At 41.0% G+C, this 20,069-nt stretch overlaps 2 protein-coding genes across 8 annotated transcripts; both read left to right on the top strand.

Moving 5' to 3' along the window:
* The first annotated feature begins 292 nt into the window (after positions 1 to 292).
* On the top strand, positions 293 to 19,101 carry LOC308099067 (mitochondrial thiamine pyrophosphate carrier-like). 4 transcript variants are annotated; one of them, XR_013934352.1, is made up of 8 exons: positions 293 to 393; positions 2,044 to 2,212; positions 2,751 to 2,906; positions 3,516 to 3,686; positions 4,260 to 4,443; positions 6,077 to 6,207; positions 6,892 to 7,863; positions 18,998 to 19,101. XR_013934352.1 is itself a non-coding variant. In XM_080447638.1 (7 exons), exons 2-7 carry the CDS (start codon positions 2,078 to 2,080, stop codon positions 7,069 to 7,071), a joined length of 957 nt encoding a protein of 318 aa, XP_080303764.1. In that variant the 5' UTR covers positions 293 to 397; positions 2,044 to 2,077; the 3' UTR covers positions 7,072 to 9,196. The 4 variants fall into 4 exon arrangements, 3 of the variants coding, with proteins under 3 accessions (XP_080303764.1, XP_080303763.1, XP_080303762.1); XM_080447638.1 differs by lacking the exon at positions 18,998 to 19,101 and having other exon boundaries at positions 293 to 397; positions 6,892 to 9,196; XM_080447637.1 differs by lacking the exon at positions 18,998 to 19,101 and having other exon boundaries at positions 2,041 to 2,212; positions 6,892 to 9,196.
* Positions 9,974 to 19,072, top strand: LOC308099068 (mitochondrial thiamine pyrophosphate carrier-like). Of its 4 annotated transcripts, none has more exons than XM_080447641.1 (7): positions 9,974 to 10,082; positions 11,916 to 12,081; positions 13,708 to 13,863; positions 15,652 to 15,822; positions 16,987 to 17,170; positions 17,441 to 17,571; positions 18,163 to 19,072. In XM_080447641.1, exons 2-7 carry the CDS (start codon positions 11,950 to 11,952, stop codon positions 18,340 to 18,342), a joined length of 954 nt encoding a protein of 317 aa, XP_080303767.1. In that variant the 5' UTR covers positions 9,974 to 10,082; positions 11,916 to 11,949; the 3' UTR covers positions 18,343 to 19,072. The 4 variants fall into 4 exon arrangements, with proteins under 4 accessions (XP_080303767.1, XP_080303766.1, XP_080303765.1 ...); XM_080447640.1 differs by having other exon boundaries at positions 9,989 to 10,086; positions 11,913 to 12,081; XM_080447639.1 differs by having other exon boundaries at positions 9,991 to 10,082; positions 11,913 to 12,081.
* Positions 19,102 to 20,069: the final 968 nt, after the last annotated feature.

The raw sequence follows: 20,069 nt of genomic DNA on the forward strand, positions 1-20,069 counted from the left end.
AAAAGGGGTGTGTCAAGCGTCAAGCCCCCAGAACCGCGGCAGAAAAGTGAAGCAACTGTCGCCTGGTGGTCAAATCTGATATTGCAATACTTACGCATTTAACGCTACTGCGCATGCTTCTACCGTCTGAAACGCTAGTGCGCCTGCTCTATTGGCTCCGATATTGGAGCCAATCCAGGAAGTAGAGGTACTTCCGGGTGCTTCATGCGCTTGTGAGCAACTTTCATCGAAATGAATAGGTGAGGGCGGGCCGTCCGTTCTCTAGATATATTATCTACTCTATGTTGGTTGAGAGAGCTACAGTCTGTTTGACTTGAAGGATTTATTTATTTCAGCTTAAATTTATTATCCTTTTCCTGCATTGTGTTTATGTGCTGTTTTCACAACAAGGAGGTCAGTTGGTTACGTTTATCCAACACTATTCTGTCATTCTCTAACGTTTAGGATTTTAAAGCTTCTGTTGTTGTTAGCTTAGCTTAGCTGGCTGCCTATCAGTCAAGTCAAGGTGCTCCTCTCTGTGTGTGTGTGTGTGTGTGTGTGTGTGTGTGTGTGTGTGTGTGTGTGTGTGTGTGTCCTAGAGACAGATTGTTTGACAGCTCATAATATTCACGCTAGCTCGCATGGATTGTCATATACATGATAAGTAAAAGTAGCAACACCACAATATAAAAATACTCTGTTACAAGTAAAAGGCCTGTGTTGAGAATACATAGGCTATATATACATAGGCTATTTTAAAATAGCCTATGTTTAAAATCAGGCTAAAGTGGTTAATGTATGTTTTATAATATAGTAATGTATATCTGCAAAGTAAGTAACTAGTAACTACAGTTTTCAAATCATTTTAGTGGAGTAAAAAGTACAATATTTGCCTCTGAGATGTAGTGGAGACTGTGGAGTAGTATATAGTATGTATAAAGTATTGGGGGGAAAAATCCATAAAAGTGTACTTAAGTACAGTACTTGAGTAAATGTACTTTGATACTTTACACCACTGCTGACAGCTAATGTTCATGTTAGCTCACATGGATTCATTATCATATAACAGGGCTGCATAATACATAGTTTCAGCATCAATGTTTACTGTAACAATAATCACATTGCAAAGAGAAGAGAATGATGCATCAGACAGAGGCTAATTGATCCAGTGTCAAATTCTAACACACACACACACGCACACGCACACGCACTCCTTGATAGAGATAGGAATCTAACAAGGTTCACAACTTCACATTTGCGTATCGGTGGATACCGATCTGATAACCAGTGTGTAATGTAAAAAAAAAAAATAGGACAGTGGTTTTCAAAGTGTGGTCCAGGGACCATCTGGGTCCCTTGAGGGGGTTCCAAATGGAGCAGAAGGAAGGGAAGTTCGCACACTGTATATCAGCTCCCAGTAGAGAATGTTATCAAGCAAATGGACCTGTAAATGGCCACCACCGCGAGGTAGACCCATATAGGGATATAAATGACCTATTCAATCCCTACATCCCCATATATGGAGATAACTGACCTGCCCAAGTCTGACATCATAGACCCCCTCCCCTCCCGGAGCCCCATATATGGAGCTAACCGAAACATCCAATCCTGACATCATAGAGACATAGACCCAATCTTTGGGCATGACTGACATCCGGGGGCTTCATATATGGATATGACTGGCATCACCGTAATGACACCAGCACCACAGCCAACGACATAAAAGGCAAAGGAATCCCCCGGTTAGTTCAGATCCATCTGTGCTACTCGGCGACATCGACTGCCTCTAGGAGACGAAGCAGCAATACAGATCCCAGGTTTTACATCCCAAGTATTATACTTCCACGGATTCGGTCCCTTTGATTCTCCTTCTCCCTAGATTGCCAAGGGCCATCTCGGATAAATTAAATTAAAATAAATTACATGGTATCAGATTGGCATAGACTGGCACACTCGCCGATACCAGCATTTTAGGCAGTATCGGCACCCTTTCCGATACTGGTATCGTTATCAGAACAACTCTAATAAATAGACTTTATAAAGTCATGTGATTTCTCTCAGTAGTGTTGAGTGCTGAGGCTGTTGCTGTGGAGGAGAGATGGTGGGCTACGACCCAGGAGGGGCTCAGGGTGCCTCACCCACCCCAGAGGAGGCAGCCCTGGCCGGGTCAGCTGCTGGCATGGTCACCCGGGCCATCATCAGCCCGATGGATGTCATTAAAATCAGATTCCAGGTAAGAAGATAATAATAACAACTGCTACTGCTGGTGTGTCTAATAGAGACAAAAGAGAAGCACATGACATCTAACGAACAAGGCTCAAGTGCCTCGTTCGCACACTGAGAAACTCGTGTAGTTTGTAGTGCTCCTTTCGGCATGAATGTGTGTTTAATCTGCACATGAATATGTTACCTTATTTGACCCTGTTATTTCTGACCATTTAATATACAGAAATATCTATTGTGATTTGAGTAAATGCAATCCCAATTAACAGAATAGTTCAAAACAATAATATATATATATATATGTATATATGTTTTTTTTTTAAACATTGGAAGGGGCAAGAGGAGTAGAAGGCCAACAAATTGTTCATTTTTTTTCAAATTGTTCACAAATAACAGCCTGTCTTAATACTGAGAAATCAGAGCAGTACATTTTGCTGTACTAAATACTGCTGTACAGTTCTGTTGTATTCATAACCTAACGATGCCTCATCATACATATGATGCTGGCCTGTCCAACAAACGGTCCTGTCTATATTATTGATCCACAGTTGCAGATCGAGAGAGTTTCGTCTCGAAGTCGAGAGGGTAAATACTGGGGTTTATTCCAAGCGTCACGCTGCATTCTCAGAGAAGAGGGACTGCCTGCGTTCTGGAAGGGTCACGTCCCTGCTCAGCTACTGTCTGTCTGCTTTGGAGCCGTGCAGGTATATACTGTACTATACACACACAGAGTATCTGCATGGATTAATGTTCTCTGTTGTATTGCTTAAAACGTAAATGAATGTTCACAAGCTGCAAGCATCTTCCATAAAACCCTTATGGACTCGGATATTTCATAAAAGCAAAGGTTATTTCTTCAACTGGATGGCTGTATGTAGAACAGCAGAAACATAGAACTGTCTAGAACGACAATACCAAAAGGTCATAATTCTACATATTGTGTTAATACCAGAACAACATAAATTCTACATATTGTGTTAATTGTTTAGGAAAGTGTGGGGGGGGGGGGGGGGGTCATGCTGTTTAACTTTTCAGTTGCCTTAATCCGAGTATAAATCGGCCTTAACCCATTAAGACCTGAGAAGATTCTAGAAATGTCTTCTAAATCCTAAAAAAAAATTGGGAAAAAAAACCCAATATTTTTTTTCCTCGATTTTTCAAAAATAGCAGATCTACAAGTTCATAGCGCGGCACTCGGTGCCGCGCTATGAGCTTGTATATCTGCTATTTTTGAATAGCCTAAAGAAATCTAAAAGTGACACAGATGCGTTCCAGGTATCAATGGGTTAAGTGTGTCTTTGTTTGCCTTGCAGTTTGTCAGCTTTGAGCGTTTGACCGAGCTCGTCCACAAGACCACGTCGTTCGACAGCAGGACGCCAGCGGCGCATTTCGTGTGCGGCGGTCTGGCCGCCTGCTCTGCCACGGTGGCCTGCCAGCCGCTGGACACGCTACGGACACGCTTCGCTGCCCAGGGAGAACCAAAGGTGGGACACACAGTAACAGGCCACACCCTAACACCATCGTCACGACGTGTTGTTCCACCTGTCGTCATTAGTCAACACATCTGTTCGATTGGGGCTTATATGATATTGTGTACAATTATTGTCAGTTGTTGCATTCTTCTAATCACTTTAAATCTGTTTAAGGCATGTCGTTATTGGCAACATGAAAAGTCCCCAAAATTCCAGCCAATTAAAGAAATGGCAAATAATTCACCAAAATCAGAGTTCACATTTATTTTTTAATAATTGAAAATGTGACCCAAATGCGAGCTTGTCGCCTTTGGCGAAATTCAATCGTCAAAGGGTAGTTACTGTTTCACTTTTCTTTTTTTTTAATGATGATTTTTCACTTTGCCACTGTTTAAAATAAATCGCATCTAGTATTTATTGGTTCCAGTTCCGAACCAACTTTTAGGGTTCTGAACCAATTCATTTTCAGTGGAAACACTCTGAACTGGTTCAAAATTAGGTGGGGGAAAAAAAGAACAGAACCGGTTCAACCCCGCTGGAAAAGGGGCCTTAGGTGATGTTATTAATTATTATAATCATTTCCAGGTGTATAGGAACCTGAGACATGCGGTGTCCAGCATGTACCACACAGGGGGAGTGTTGACGTTCTACCGTGGCCTGGTTCCAACACTGGTGGCAGTGTTTCCCTACGCCGGCCTGCAGTTCTTCTTCTACAATGTTTTCAAACAGCTGTTCGCTCCGCCAACAAGCGCAGGAGGCAACTCTAAAGGTCGGTATACATAAGATAAAATAATACGGTGTATTCATCCTCTTTGGGAAGCACGTCTTCTGCATTTCACTCATACTTAGGAGCAGTGAGCAGCCACCATGCAGCACTCGGGGACCAACACCAGATGTAATGCCACTGCCTTGCTCAAGGGCACTGGCTGGCAGGAGTATGTACCCAATTATTTGACAGCGTAAAGATCTAAGAACTGGAGTGCAGCCGTCTGATCGTAATTTTTATTTTAACCTATAGAGCACCGAAGTCCTGACGTCACTCGTTCATCCCCAGGTTTGCGGAAGTAATTTCTCTATGGAGAATAACATTGGGTCATCTTAGAATCGTCTCATATAAGAATTGTGGTCCAAAAATAAACACCGCGTGTCGGCGTTATTGTCAGGGAGGGGGTTCTGTATAGTTTATGATAGTCAGTCACTTATATTTGATACAGTCTGTTTCTGGCGAAAATATAACTAATTTGGCGGAAGTAACATTAGCGTTTTCTCACCGTCAGTTGATGCTTCATATCCATAAGAGTCAACCCGCCGTGGTCATTTGTTTATTTTTGGAACACAGTTCTTATTTGACGCGATATTAAATACGTCTATGGGATTCAGAACGGGGGTGGAAAACTGCGAACCAGGTAGACAAACAAAGGATGTGTAAATGACGTCAGACTTCGGCGGTCTATGGTCATAGTAGTCAAGTCTACTGAAGATGACTGCATGGACAAGTTGTCTTTCTAAATCCTGCTGAGAAATAAGCCCCTTTCTCGTTGTCTACAATTACTGCAGTAGTAAAGAGACGTTTATGTTTTGTGTCGCTTATGAGCCATTGCTCATGGAAGTTTACTCTGTGAACATTTCCAACTCGAACGCTAATTAAAAAAAAAAGCAGAACGAATGAACGGGTTTTCAGTTCTCTCTCTCTCTCTCTCCCCAAACACCTCGGGAGGAGGGGAAGGCTCCTCACTCGTCAACAATAGAAGCTTCATCAACACGTCCACTCGTTCAATGTAAATTCACCGCAGCGTCCATTCACACATTGAGCCGTTTTGAGCTCAATCGGACATTTCCCGGACTTAACCCATTAAGACCTGGAACTGTGTCATTTTTAGATTTGAGCTAAAAAGCCTTATTTTACACTTTGGGCTATTCAAAAATAGCAGATATACAAGCTCATAGCGCGGCACCGAGTGCCGCGCTAAGAGCTTGTAGATCTGCTATTTTTGAAAAATCGTGAAAATGTGTGCAAATCTTTAAATATATATATTTTTAAAGAGAACATTTTTAACTCAAATCTTTGTTTCTGGGGGTCCCTGGAACAACATATTTTGATGGGGGTCCGCGGCCAAATACATATAATATTGGGGGTCCTTGACATGAAAAAGATTGAGAACCACTGATATAGAAAAATACGTTTTTCAGAATACTGTTGAGATTTAGGAGACATGTAGAATCGGCTTCAGGTCTCAATGGGTTAACTCAAGGGTGCAGGCAGCATGAAGTCCATTGCATGTGTGAAAAAGTGGCTAAAAGTTCTTAAATCCTATTCTAAAGGTGACAGTAGGCTGACTTTGTAAATTGTGTCAATGTGTGCTGTTACGTATTACGTATTTTCTTTGTGATCTCTATCCAAGGGTCCCTGGGCAGTCTGTTATGTGGCAGTGGTGCCGGGGTCATCAGCAAAACGCTCACCTACCCCTTTGACCTCTTCAAGAAGAGACTGCAGGTCGGCGGCTTCGAGGAGGCCAGAGTTCACTTTGGACAGGTACGCATGTCTGCACTGTCCCTCTGATCCTTCCGGTACACATGTTTTGACTGATTATAATGTCAATGTATTCAGGGAATTAAAGCAAAAGAAAATTGCACAACTGAAAAGTTGTGTGTAGGCCAAGTCCCAATCTGTGATTTGTGAAACGGCGTGAAAGGAGCCCCCCACACCCACTAGCGCTGTGTTTCCTAAACTATTTGTCCAGTGAAACTATGATGTTTAGTTATTATCGTTCCAAACCAATGACCCTGCTGTTCTTCATACACTACGGCCAACCATTTGAAGAAATCGCAGATTGAGGTTTTAACCTCTGCTTCTATGAAATATCGGAGATCATAATCATCTTCCCAGAAGATGCTTCTCAGTCTATTGCTAGTTTGACCAATTCCAATACTCTTTCATCTTAAAATAACTTTAACACGTATTGTTACTTTAGGGTTTGACTTTACCAGCTGCATGGGTTAGGGTTATGCCTGATTTATACTTGGGTGCGCCCTGTCGTGCACCGAAAATAGCAGATCTATAAGCTCACAATGCATCACAGCACTCACAACACCGGAGTGAAACTAAAAGTATTAATCATTCTTTAGAGAAAGCCATGTTGGACTCTATGGAATCCAAATGATGTTGCGACTGAGAACTTGAATCCATGTGTATCGTTTCCATGTTTTCCACATGCAGGTGCGCAGCTACAGGAACTTTGTAGACTGCGGTTTACAAATAGCCAAAGATGAAGGCCTGCGAGGTTTCTTCAAAGGCCTGTCCCCCAGCCTGGTGAAGGCCGCACTGTCGACCGGATTCACCTTCTTCTGGTACGAGTTCTTTCTCAACACCATGCAAGGCCTCAAGGGGAGCCACTGAGCAAACTGACTCAGGATTCATAAAAATGTACACGGACATATTTTATAATGGAAAATCTGAATAAATATTGCACAACATATCAGAGATTTAGGGGTCGTGTCCACAGAAAAAACGTTGTATGAGCGAAGGAGCGATCGGCACGGACCATTAATTGACGCTCGTAATGTTCAAACCTATCGACCATTGCTGTGCTTGAACGTCATGTTGGCACAAATAACCAAGCTGAAACAACGTCATACATGGACTTTTCATGGTTGACTGTTAAACATTTGTTATCGGGTAGATTTTTCTTTCTTTCGATGTGTTTACATATACAGTAAGTGGTCAAACATAAGCGTTTGCAGTGCCTCCTGTATATCTATACACTCTATTCTATATATTCAACTTTATTTGGTAAATGGTGCATTTATATAGCGCCTTTCTCAAAGCGCTTTACAATGTTACATTACATTCACCCATTCACACACACATTCACACACTGCAGACGGCAGAGGCTCATCAAAAGCAGTTCGGGGTTCAGTGTCTTACTCAAGGACACTAACCCAGGAGGAGCCAGGGATCGAACTGGGAACCCTCCAATTCCCCAGCGGCAGCTCTACATCCTGAGCTGCTTGTTACAAATAACTATACCTCAGTGATAGATATATTGTACCAGCATTGCCTTCGTAGCGCTGTCATTCATTTTATTTGCAGCATTTTAACACCTAAAAGGTTGTCAAGTTCTCTTCCATAATAACATATTTGTGTACCTCATCTTATTGTGCAGCATTTTAATACCTGAAAGGTTGTCGAGTTCTCTTCCATAATAACATATTTATGTACCTCATCATCTAACTGTGCAGCATTTTAATACTTAGAAAATGGCTCTTAAAAGTTCATCTTCCATATTCATGTACCTCATTCTACATATCGCCTGTGTTTCTAGGTATAGAATTATAAAAAAAAATTGATGCACTTGTTTGGTGTTTTGATAAAGGGAGAGTTGGGGCCATTATTGACTCCTGTTTCAGGTTAAATAGCGTTGCTGTCGGGCAGAAACCTTGTACATCTCCATGTTTCAACGTATGTGTTTTTTTTTGTAAATTAATACAGTACTTTGTCATACAGCAGCGTCACACAAAAGTAGCAAAACTAGTCGAATTACAAGCCCCCGCGCGTTGTGAGCTTCTACATCGGCTAATTTAGCTGAAATTGATCAAGTCTGTCTGAGAGTTTTACAAATATTGAACCAATGAGAAGTATTAACAAGAGCTTGTGACTAAAAAACTACATTGGGTCAATTTTTCTCCCTCCATTTCCTGAAAAGTAACCGTTTTGGACTTGGTTTCCACCCGACAGGGACGATATTGTGATTTAGAATGTAAACATGGGAAAGTCTGCTAAATTGCACAAAAATGGCTTGAGGAGTTGCTCTTTTTGTGACATTTATTTTCTTATGCTGGAAACATGCTGTATAATAATGCATTGGGGTTGTATTATAGATCTTGTGCATAGAACATATCTGTACACTTATTCTAAAGGTAATATTTATTGTGTATTGTTTATGTGTGGACAAAGGATAGCACTTGGTTCCAGAACAGATTGTACTGTATGCACACCTGGCCTATTACAGTGGTTCTCAAACTTTTCAGGCCGCGACCCCCCTAACTAATCATATCTGAACTGGGGACCCCCCCCAAATAATCATATTTGAACTGGAGACCCCCCCCCCCATCCTGACGAGCACTAAATTTAGTTTGATTCGGTTTCACAGATAAACATTGTGAAAATAGCCGATCGGCTATTTTCTCAATGTTTGCCTCTTTCGTAATATTTTGCCAATTTGATCTTAAAAGTCATTAAATGTTCACTTGTGCAGATACCCTGTACACTTACTGTATACTGTAAGTTGGTTTGTTAAATGTTAAGTGAGAAAACAATATTGCACATTAAGCTAATCTTCTGGGGACCCTTCCAAAATCATTTCCCAGTTTGGGAACCACTGGCCTATTGCACTGTAACTAAAGATTGAACTACTAGTTTAAAACGTAAATCAGTGACAGTCTCCGATGTGTCTACTGTGGACTTTAAAAAAAGATGTTCTCATGCTGTTATTTTTAAAATAAAGTTGTTTTTTTATTTACAACAGACTTGACTTTGGCAAAATACTTTCACAAGCGATCAGGAATTAATAGGCATGCAAAGCTGTCTTATGTAAATGTACTATTAGTTGGATTAATACAATTGGTTAGGTCCTTAAAGGTAGGGCAGCAGATAAGGGACAACTTTAGTATTTACATACTAGTCCATATCTAAACAATAACAGTTTGTTTTTTCATATAATTATATGGAAATGGCGTAAAATTAGAAGTCCTTAAAAGGTGACTGTACAGCAGAGTGGAGGTGCTCAAACACCCTTTTCCAACATGTATTAAACATATGTATTGTGTATAAGAATGCCAAATTGTAACAGCAACATATAAATGCTGTTTTTTTCCACCCCACATTATTTGAATATCCATCATTTAAAATGGCAGGTGTCTTCAATGTTTTTAAGTCCAAGGACCCCCTTGCTGAGAGAGAGATGAAGCAGGGACCCCCCCCCCCCCCCCGTACATACAACTGTGTTGCAGATTAATAGACTTGTTTGACAGCACTAACATGATGGATTTCTTGTTAATGTGTATTTTCAGTCATTTAACCACTTGAAACCGTCAATACTTAGTAAACTTGAACTTTCACTTTGTACTTAGTCTTCTCTTTTCCCCTCCACACCAGACATCTTAGCCAAAAATAGCCGATCTACAAGCTCACAACACAATGCCCCTGACCCCCTGACCCCCTGTTGAAGACCCTTGATTTAAAAATGATCTGTTGCCCTGCTTTTAAATGAACCTCCAGTAGGCGGCAGCAGAGCCACTGCAATGACTCTGGGTGTAACAATTCTATGGGTTTGACTTGGGAGGATTTATTTCAGCTTTAATGTATTATTCTTTTCTTGCATTGTGTTTATGTGGTGTTTTCACAACAAGGTCAGTGGATGCACGTTTATCCAACACTATTCTGTAATTCTGCGTAACGTTACGTTTGTACTTTTAAAGCTTCTGTTGTTGTTGTAGCCCTGAAACATGACTGTCATATCATGACAGCCATGGATGAACTTCAACCTCGTATTTGCACGTTCTCCATTTATGGCGTGTACATCTACATAAACGTTCTTATTTCAACTATAAAGTGCTTACCTCATGGCCACGGATGTTAAAATTGTGTACGAGTCCTCAAAAGTACCCGTATTTTCCGTATTGTTTCATAAAAAGCATTTTAATCCGATTGGTGGCCATTTTCTCATACAGTTATTATCTATCAGAGTGCAATACACCTCCCAACCAACAGGGTCGCGTCGTTGAAAGCATATGGAGGAAACAGAGAAAATGTTCACCGATCGGATTAAAATGCTTTTTATTTAACAATACGGAAGATGCGGGTATTTATTATGGCCCGAACATAATTGTAACATCCGTGGCCATGGGGTAAGCACTTTATATTTGAAATCTGAACCTTTATGTAGATGTACGGGCCAAAAAGGGAGAAAGTGCAAACACAAGGTTCAAGTTCATTCCGGACTGTCGTGACAGAGGACCGTGGTGTGATCCATGGTTTCTGTTGTTGTTAGCTTAGCTTAGCTTAGCTTGCTTCCTGACTAGTGAAGGTGCTCCTGTGTGGCAGGCTCAGACAGTGGTTAAACTTTTTCATGTCAAGGACCCCTGAATTATTGTATATCTGGCCGCGGACCCCTATCTGCAAAGAGTTTGTGCCAAGGACCCCTATACAAAATGTGTGGTGTTAAAAATGTCAACAACAAAAATATTCAAACATTTTAAGGAATGTCATGATCATTTTTTTTTTAATGGCTGATTTGTATATAGGGCCACCCATGGGGGTCCCCGGACCCCACTTTGAGAACCCCTAGTATTAGACCACAGACCACCATAACTCTGAGTGTAAGGGTCCATTTGGTTCCATTTGTACTCTCTCAGAGTTACAGCCACATAAGGGTCCATTTGGTTCCTAACTATCCATCATTTGTATGGGGACCCCCTGGAAGCCCCTCAAGGACCCCTGGGGGTCCCCGGACCCCACTTTGAGAACCACCGTCTGTCCTAGAGACAGATGTTGTGTTTGACACTGACAGACAGCTCATATTCATGTTGGCTCACAAACAATTGATTCATTTTCCTAAAACAGGGCTGCATAATATATAGTTTCAGCACCAATGTTTAACAATAATCACAATAAAAGAGAATACATCTGAGGCTAATTGATCCAGTGTCAAATTCTAACACACACACACACACACACACACACACACACACACACACACACACACACACACACACACACACACACACACACACACACACACACACACACACTTTCTTGATAGAAAAGTAAATCTAGCAAGGTTCACAACTTCACATCTTTCAGTTATTATCTGGAATACGTACAGTTCAACAGATAAATCTTCTTGGTAATTGGTCTTGCACACATTCTATGTTCACATAGGTGTCATATTGACTCTAAACTCACCCTAATCATTGCTAAAATCAAAAAAAAAATCCAAATAGAGCTATTGACGTTGATTATATGCAGATCTGCATAAATCTGGTGCAATTTATGTAACTATTTATATTAACTGTGACAACGCTGATGGGTGATCTGATGCTTATCCAAAGCAACATTATGTCCAGCAGGGTTTTTTTTATGACCTTGTAATAAAACATACATCAACATCAGTTAGTCAGCTAACATCATCCAAAAAAAATAATGCCATGAATAAATAGACATTATATGATTTCTCTCAGTAGTGTTGAGTGCTGAGGCTGTTGCTGTGCAGGAGAGATGGTGGGCTACGACCCAGGGGCCCAGGGTACCCCTCCCACCCCAGAGGAGGCAGCCCTGGCGGGGTCAGCTTCTGGCATGGTCACCCGAGCCCTCGTCAGCCCGATGGATGTCCTTAAAATCAGATTCCAGGTAAGAAGATAATATTCACAACTGCTGGTGTGTCTAATAGAGACAAAAGAGAAGCACATGGTAAATGGTGCATTTATATAGCGCTTTTATCCAAAGCGCTTTTACATGGATTGAGCATTACATTCACCCATTCACACACCGATGGTGGAGGAAACCATGCAAGGCACCAACCTGCTCATCGGAAGCAAAATAGGGGTTCAGTGTCTTGCTCTTCAAGGACACTTCGACACTAAGTCTGGGGGAGCCCGGGATCGAACTGGGAACCCTGCGGTTGTCATCCGGCCACTCTACCCCTGAGCCACTGCCGCCCCACGTTTAACGCCCCACATCTAACAAACAAGGCTCAAGTGCCTCGTTCGCACACCGAGAAACTCGTGTAGTTTGTTGTGTCTCTGTATCTCTCTCTGTGTGCACTGCCTGTGTGCAGCTCCTCTGAGATAAGTAAATGTCCAATTTAGACGTACCATACATCAAATGAAAGGTCTTTGAAAACTGAACACACCTGTCTGACCGGTTGCGTTTAAGCCCGCCCCTTCCCCCGGAAGCCACGCCCCGGAGAAGGCTCCTAAAAACTCCCCATTGAAACCCCATGTTAAATGAAAAGTGCCCGAATCGCTCCAAAACTTTTTCTACCCCCCCTAAGTGGGGGTCTACGAACGAATACTTCGGGCTCGGATTTTGGCTCCGCCCCCCGGAAGTGGGTGAAACAGGCACTTCAAACACTTTGTTGAATTGTTCAAAAACATTCAAAGTAATTTTTTTGGGAATTTGTATTTTTCTAAGATGCTCCTTTTAACGCAGATTTTTTTTGTATTTAAAAAAAAATTATTATTGGTTACTTTTTTTTAAATATTTTTTTTCATTATATTTTAAATTTTTTGGCGTTCGCTTACCGCATTCGCGCGTCTTACTTGTTTGTAGTGCTCCGTTTGTAGTGTCCTACATGTATGTGCTCGTTGAAGGAATGCAGCTGTGTGTGCATGTCATATCACACCCCAAGTTTTGTTTGTGAGCTATTGCCAGATGTTTATGTTCTGTATAATCTTTTTCTTAATTTCTTAGTGAGAAAGCACACTCTAATTAATGCACGTATCGTATGTGTGCTCGTTATATAGATTAGTGAAATAGCTAAAACGTACATGGGGCGGCAATGGCTCTGGAAGTAGAGCGGCTGCATGGGAAACGGACGTTTCCCAGTTCGATCCCGGGCTCCCCCTGAGTTATTGTCTGGGCCTTTTGTGGGGAGGGGAGGGGAGGGGGGATGGGTGACTACGCACAGCAATACGGGCATTGAAATGTGTGTTGAATCTGAATAGGAATACGTTAATTATTACCTTAATTTGACTAAAATATATGCATTACCCTGTTATTTATTACCATTTAATAAACCGTAATATCTATTGTGCTTTGAGTAAATGAAACCCTAATTAACAGAATGGTTAAATAATATATATATATTTTTTTTATAACATTGGAAGTGGCAAGAGGAGTAGAATGCCATACATAATTTGTTCATAGACAAATAACAGCCCGTCTTACTTGTATTCATAACCAAATAATGCCTCATCATACATATGATGCTGGCCTGTCCAACAAACGGTCCTGTTTATCTGTATTGATCCACAGTTGCAGATCGAGAGAGTTTCGTCTCGAAGTCCGGAGAGTAAATACAGGGGTTTATTCCAAGCGTCACGCTGCATTCTCAGAGAAGAGGGACTGCCTGCGTTCTGGAAGGGTCACGTCCCTGCTCAGCTACTGTCTGTCTGCTATGGAGCCGTGAAGGTATATATTGTACCAGGGGTTGACAGACACTAACGGTTTCCCAACTGCCCGTGGCAAGTAAAGAAAACGTTCGGGCAGGTGGAGTTTGCTTTTTAGGTTGCCCGATGGGCAAGTTCATTTGAGTGGGGAGTTCTGTCTTTAGTTCGCTATAAAGAATAAAGAATTTGCAAGGAAAGTAAAAAATATATATATTTTAAAACGTGTTAAAATTAACGGTAATTCCAATTTTACCTATCACAATTGACTTTTCGGGCAAGTGGGCATGACCTTTGGGCAAGTAGAACATGACCTGTACTTGCCCGACTGGCAAGTGCCTCTGAGACCTTACTGTCAACCCCTGTGTACTATACACACACACAGTCACACATAATTATTATCTGCATGGATTAATGTTCTCAATCGCCACGTAATTTTTAAATTAGATTAAAGAGTATTAGAATGGGTCAAACTATTAGCAATAGAATACATGTTGTATTACTTAAATTGTAATAATTAATGTTCACAATCTGCAAGTATCTTCCATAAAACCCTTATGGTCCATGGACTAAAAGCAAAGGTTAAAGTATCAATCTGTCATTTCTGCAACTGGATGGCTGTATGTAGAACAGCAGGAACATAGGTTTAGAACGATAATACCAAAACATCCTAATTCTACATATTGTGTTAATTGGCTAGGAAACAGAATGCTAGTGTGGGGGGGGGGGGGGGGGGGGGAGCTCCTTTCACGCCATTTCATAAATCACAGATTTGGACGGTTTAACAAAAAGTTTCCATTGCCTTAAAGGTAGGGTAGTGATATTTATTGGTTAAAACAAAACGTTTTTTTGTTAAAATATTAAATATTGTGATAGTAATAATTGCTATAGTTTATATACATATATATGTTTGTTCAGTAACGGGGGTCTTCCTGTCTCTCAAGCTCTTTAATAAATAGAAAATAAATGTTCAGGTAGGTGAGAACATTTCAGCCAATCAGGTTTTTATTTATCAGCTTAATTCTTTTAGTGTTCCAGTTAAAGGTTCGATGACATTCATTTTCACTTTTTTTTATTTTTTATGTTTTTTGGGGGGGTTTATGACCTCAATTACACAAAAAAAAATTGAACTTTGAACATTCAGTGGATTTTCTGTGGTCTGGGGTTTTCTGAATAATTAGGCTGAAAAGTAATCTGAGCTTGGCCCTTCGACAGTGAGGTCACTGTCGATTAATCCCGCCCACTCTCCTCCTCGCCCCTCCCCTCCCCTATCCTTTCCTTTGGGGGGGGCGGAGCAGAGGCGATGATTGACAGGCAAAATCCCTCACCAGCGACACCCGCAGGCAAAGATTTCTTTTTTCATTGCAGTTGAAAAGGCTTTAGAAATGTGAGACAAAAACACCTACAGTGGATCACTGGAATGGAATTTTCAGTTAAAACTTTTTGTACACTTTTGAAGGACCAGGACAAAGACTTTGAATGTGGTGTAAAAGTGAATGTCATTAAACCTTTAAAATGTTGTATCCAATTTCTTTGTGTCATCACTTCCAATTTCGCTTGTTTAATCTGTATCCTGACTGAGTTCTATATCTTGATTGGATAAAATTGGTATCCCGTCCTGAAAATGTATTTTCTGTTTAACAAAGAGCTGGAGGGACATGGAGACTTGTGTTACTGAACAAACACTCTATATCAATGAGTACAATGAGTATCAGAATATAGAGCTATTTAACAGCTATTTCATATTTTAATCAAAGAAAATCACGTACCCTAACTTTAATACCCGAGTATAAATCGTTTGTTTGCCTTGCAGTTTGCCAGCTTCGAGCGCATGACCGAGGTCGTCCACAAGACCACGTCGTTCGACAGCAGGACGCCGGCGGCGCATTTCCTGTGCGGCGGTCTGTCCGCCTGCTTGGCAACGGTGGTCTGCCAGCCGCTGGACACGCTACGGACACGCTTCGCCGCCCAGGGAGAACCCAAGGTGGGACATAACAGGACGCACCTAACACCATGCATGGGACATATAGGCAGTGGTGGAAAAAAGTACTTGAATGTTTTACTTAAAGGGATACTTCACTTTAGGGCCGGGGACACATTTAAAAAAAATATTAAAAATAAATGAAAAAAAATGGAAAATTCATGGCCCCCTCACGCATTAGAGTGTCCTACTAATGTGTGAGGGGGCCATGAATTTTCCATAACCTTTTTCATTTATTTTTAATATTTCTTTTAAATGTGTCCCCGGCCCGAGAGTGAAGTATCCCTTTAAGACCTGAGGCGATTCTTAAAAATGTTTTCTAAATCCTAAAGTTTTTTTGAAAAAAATCAAAAAAAAAATGTTTCAAGATTTAAAAAAAATAGCAGATCTACAAGCTCATAGCGCGGCACTCGGTGCCGCGCTATGAGCTTGTATATCTGCTATTTTTGAATAGCCAAAGACATCTAAAGTGACACAGATGCGTTCCAGGTCTTAATGGGTTAAGGAAAAGTATTAATCCAACATTGTAAAAACTTAGTTTAGGATTTAGAAGACGTTTTTTAAATCTGCCTCAGGTCTAAATGGGTTAAACCTGTTCTGGGGCATGTCGTATACTGGCAACATGTTAATTTCAGAATTTTCAAAAAAGTCCCAGAAACTTCTGACCAATTAAAAAAAAAAGAATCATTCCCAGAAATATTAAAAAGAAAATTCCGACCACTTTCAAAGAGTTCCAAATTTTCAAAGATCACAGAACTCTCAAACGGGATCAAAAGGCAAGGTATAAAAGTGGGACTTAAGGCGAGATTTAAAAGTCTCGACGGTGGGGGCCAGTTTGTTATGAAGGGGAGCTCATTCCATAGTTTGGGTGCTACTACTGAAAAGGCTCGGTCACCGCTGGTCTTTAAACGTGTCATTGGGACGATAAGTTTCAACTGGTCAGCAGACCGCAATGACCTTGGGGGAGTACCGACTTCTAGAAGTTCAGCATGTACCATGTGTTGACGTTCTATCGCAGTCTGGTGGTGATGTTATTAACTATTATAATACTTTTCAGGTGTATAGGAACCTGAGACAGGCTGTGTCCAGCATGTACCACTCAGGAGGAGTGTTGACGTTCTACTGCGTTCTGGTGGTGATGTTATTAATTATTATGATAATTTCCAGGTGTATAGGAACCTGAGACATGCGGTGTCCAGCATGTACCACACAGGGGGAGTGTTGACGTTCTACCGTGGCCTGGTTCCAACACTGGTGGCAGTGTTTCCCTACGCCGGCCTGACGTTCTTCTTCTACAATGTTTTCAAACAGCTGTTCACCCCGCTAATGAGCACAGGAGGCAGCTCTAAAGGTCAGTACACATAAAAAAAGGTGTTCTTTATTCCAGAAGCAGATTTATTTAACTCAAGGCCGGGAGAAGGCAGCGTGAATACAGTGCATGTGTGAAAGCTGCTATAAATTCTTAAATCCTATTCTAAAGGTCACAGTTGGCTGACTTTTGTGTTAATGTGTTAAAATTCTGGCAATTCTGCTATTATTATATGTGTGGGGATTAAATCCAGTTAGCCAGATGAATGATCATTAATTTAGCTACGTATTTTAATTGTGATCTCTATCCAAGGGTCCCTGGGCAGTCTGTTATGTGGCAGTGGTGCCGGGGTCATCAGCAAAACGCTCACCTACCCCTTGGACCTCTTCAAGAAGAGACTGCAGGTCGGCGGCTTCGAGGAGGCCAGAGTTCACTTTGGACAGGTACGCATGTCTGCACTGTCCCTCTGATCCTAACAGTACACATGTTTTCAGGGATTATAATGTGGGATTAAAGCAAAAGAAAATCACACAACTGAAAAGTTTTGTGTAGGCCAAGTCCCAATTTGTGATTTGTGAAACGGTGTGAAAGGAGTCTCCACACACACACATTAGCACTGTGTTTCCTAAACTATTTGCACAATATGTAAAACTATGATGTTTAGGTACTGTCGTGCACAGGAAATAGCAGATCTATAAGCTCCCAATGCATCGCAGCACAATGCATTGTGAGCTTGTAAATTGGCAATTTTTCGGTTTACAACATCGAAGTGCAACTAAGTATAAATCATTCTTTAGAGAAAGCCAAGAGAAAGACATTTTTGCCCCGATGAAGACCTTCCGAGATCGAAACATGTTGATAGTTGCCTTTTAATAAATACATTTCTTTTAAAGTGTGAGTGCCCGGATCCTCTGTTGTTTTTTTCGCAAGAGAAAGACATGTTGGACTCTATGGAATCCAAATGATTGAAAGCAGTCATGGCGACTGAGAACTTGAATCAATGTGTATGGTTTCCCTGTGTTTTCCACATGCAGGTGCGCAGCTACAGAAACTTTGTAGACTGCGGGTTGCAAATAGCCAAAGATGAAGGCCTGCGAGGTTTCTTCAAAGGCCTGTCCCCCAGCCTGGTGAAGGCCGCACTTGCAACCGGATTCACCTTCTTCTGGTACGAGTTCTTTCTCAACGCCATGCAAGGCCTCAAGGGGAGCCACTGAGCAAACGGACTCAGGATTCCTAAAAATGTACACGGACATGTTTTATGATGGAACATCAGAATAAATATTGCACAACGTAGACGCATCAGAGATTTAGGGGGCTGTGTCCACAGAAACTTATTTTATAAGCGGAGGAGCGCTTTGGAGATCATGTCCAGAGCGGACCATTTACTGACCCTCCCAAAGCTATCAACCATTGCTGTGCTCGAACGTTGTGTTGGCACAAATAACGCTAAAATAAGCTGAAACAACGTCAACATGGACTTTTCATGGTTGAGATAAGTCGGGTCGTAAATGAGTGGGTTGTCAGACACAGCCTGGAGGATGAAATGTGACATTGATGAGCGGAGCGCCTCTTCAAAAGGCAGAAAGACACTGGCAGCTCAAAACACACTATCTGTGGACGCGGCCCCTTCACTGGGTCAGCGTCATTGTAAAAGATAAGACATATCATAACATTTGTTACAGGGTCGTCCATTCGTTTTTTTTTCTTTCGATTTGTTTACATATACACAGTAAGTGGTCAAATCATGTTTGCAGTGCCTCCTGTATATCTATATACACTCTTATTTTATATTTTCAACTTTATTCTCTGCGATACGATTATTGGGAGTGTGTTTTTTTTGTGCAGCATTTTAACCCATTAAGACCTGAGGCCGATTCTACAAATGCCTTCTAAATCAGTGGTTCTCAAATGTTTTCGTGCCAAGAACCCCCAAAATGATATGAATTTAGCAGATGTACAAGCTCGCAGCATGGCACGAAGTGACACGCTGTGAGCTTGTATATCTGCTATTTTTGAGAACCACTGTTCTAAATCCTAAGAGTTTTCTGAAAAACGTATGTTGTATATATATACGACGTGTATATATATATATATATTGTATATATATAGCTAAAATGACACAGATGCATTCCCGGGGTAATGGGTAAAAGGTTGTCGAGTTCTCTTCCATAATAACATATTTGTGTACCTCATCATCTAATTTTGCAGCATTTTAATACTTAGAAAATGGCTCTTAACAGTTCATCTTCCATAACATATTCATGTACCTCATCCTATTCAAACATATCGCCTGTGTTTCCTTCTAGGTATAGAATTTGTGATGCTTGAATCCTACTGAAATTATATTTAACGTCAGAACTGACAAAAGTAATGCACTCGTTTGGTGTTTTGATAAAGGGAGAGTTGGGGCCATTATTGACTCCTGTTTCAGGTTAAATATCATTGCTGTCGGGCAGAAACCTCATATCTCCATGTTTCACCGTTTTATGTTTTTTTCGTAAATTAATGCAGTACTTTGTCATACAACAGTGTCATACTAAAGTAGCAAAACTAGTCTAACGCTTTTTTTGTGTAAGTGTTCAAGTCTGTCTGTGGGTTTTACAAATATTGTACCAATGAAAAGTATTAGCTTGTGACTAAATAACTACATTGGATTTTAAAAAACCCATTTCCTGAAAAGTAACCGTTTTGGACATACAAGGTTTCCACCCGACAGGGACGATATTGTGACTTAGAATGTAAAAATGGGAAAGTCTGCTAAATTGCATGAAAATGGCTTGAGGGATTGCCCCTTTCGTGACATTTATTTTCTTATGCGGGAAACATGCTGTACAATAATGCATTGGGGTTGTATCATATATTGTGTGCATAGAACATATCTGTACACTTATTCTAAAGGTAATATTTATTGTGTATTGTTTATGTGTGGACAAAGGATAGC

The sequence above is a fragment of the Gymnoscopelus braueri genome (genome assembly GCF_963280865.1).
Source record: "Gymnoscopelus braueri genome assembly, chromosome: 13".
Lineage (NCBI taxonomy): Eukaryota > Metazoa > Chordata > Actinopteri > Myctophiformes > Myctophidae > Gymnoscopelus > Gymnoscopelus braueri.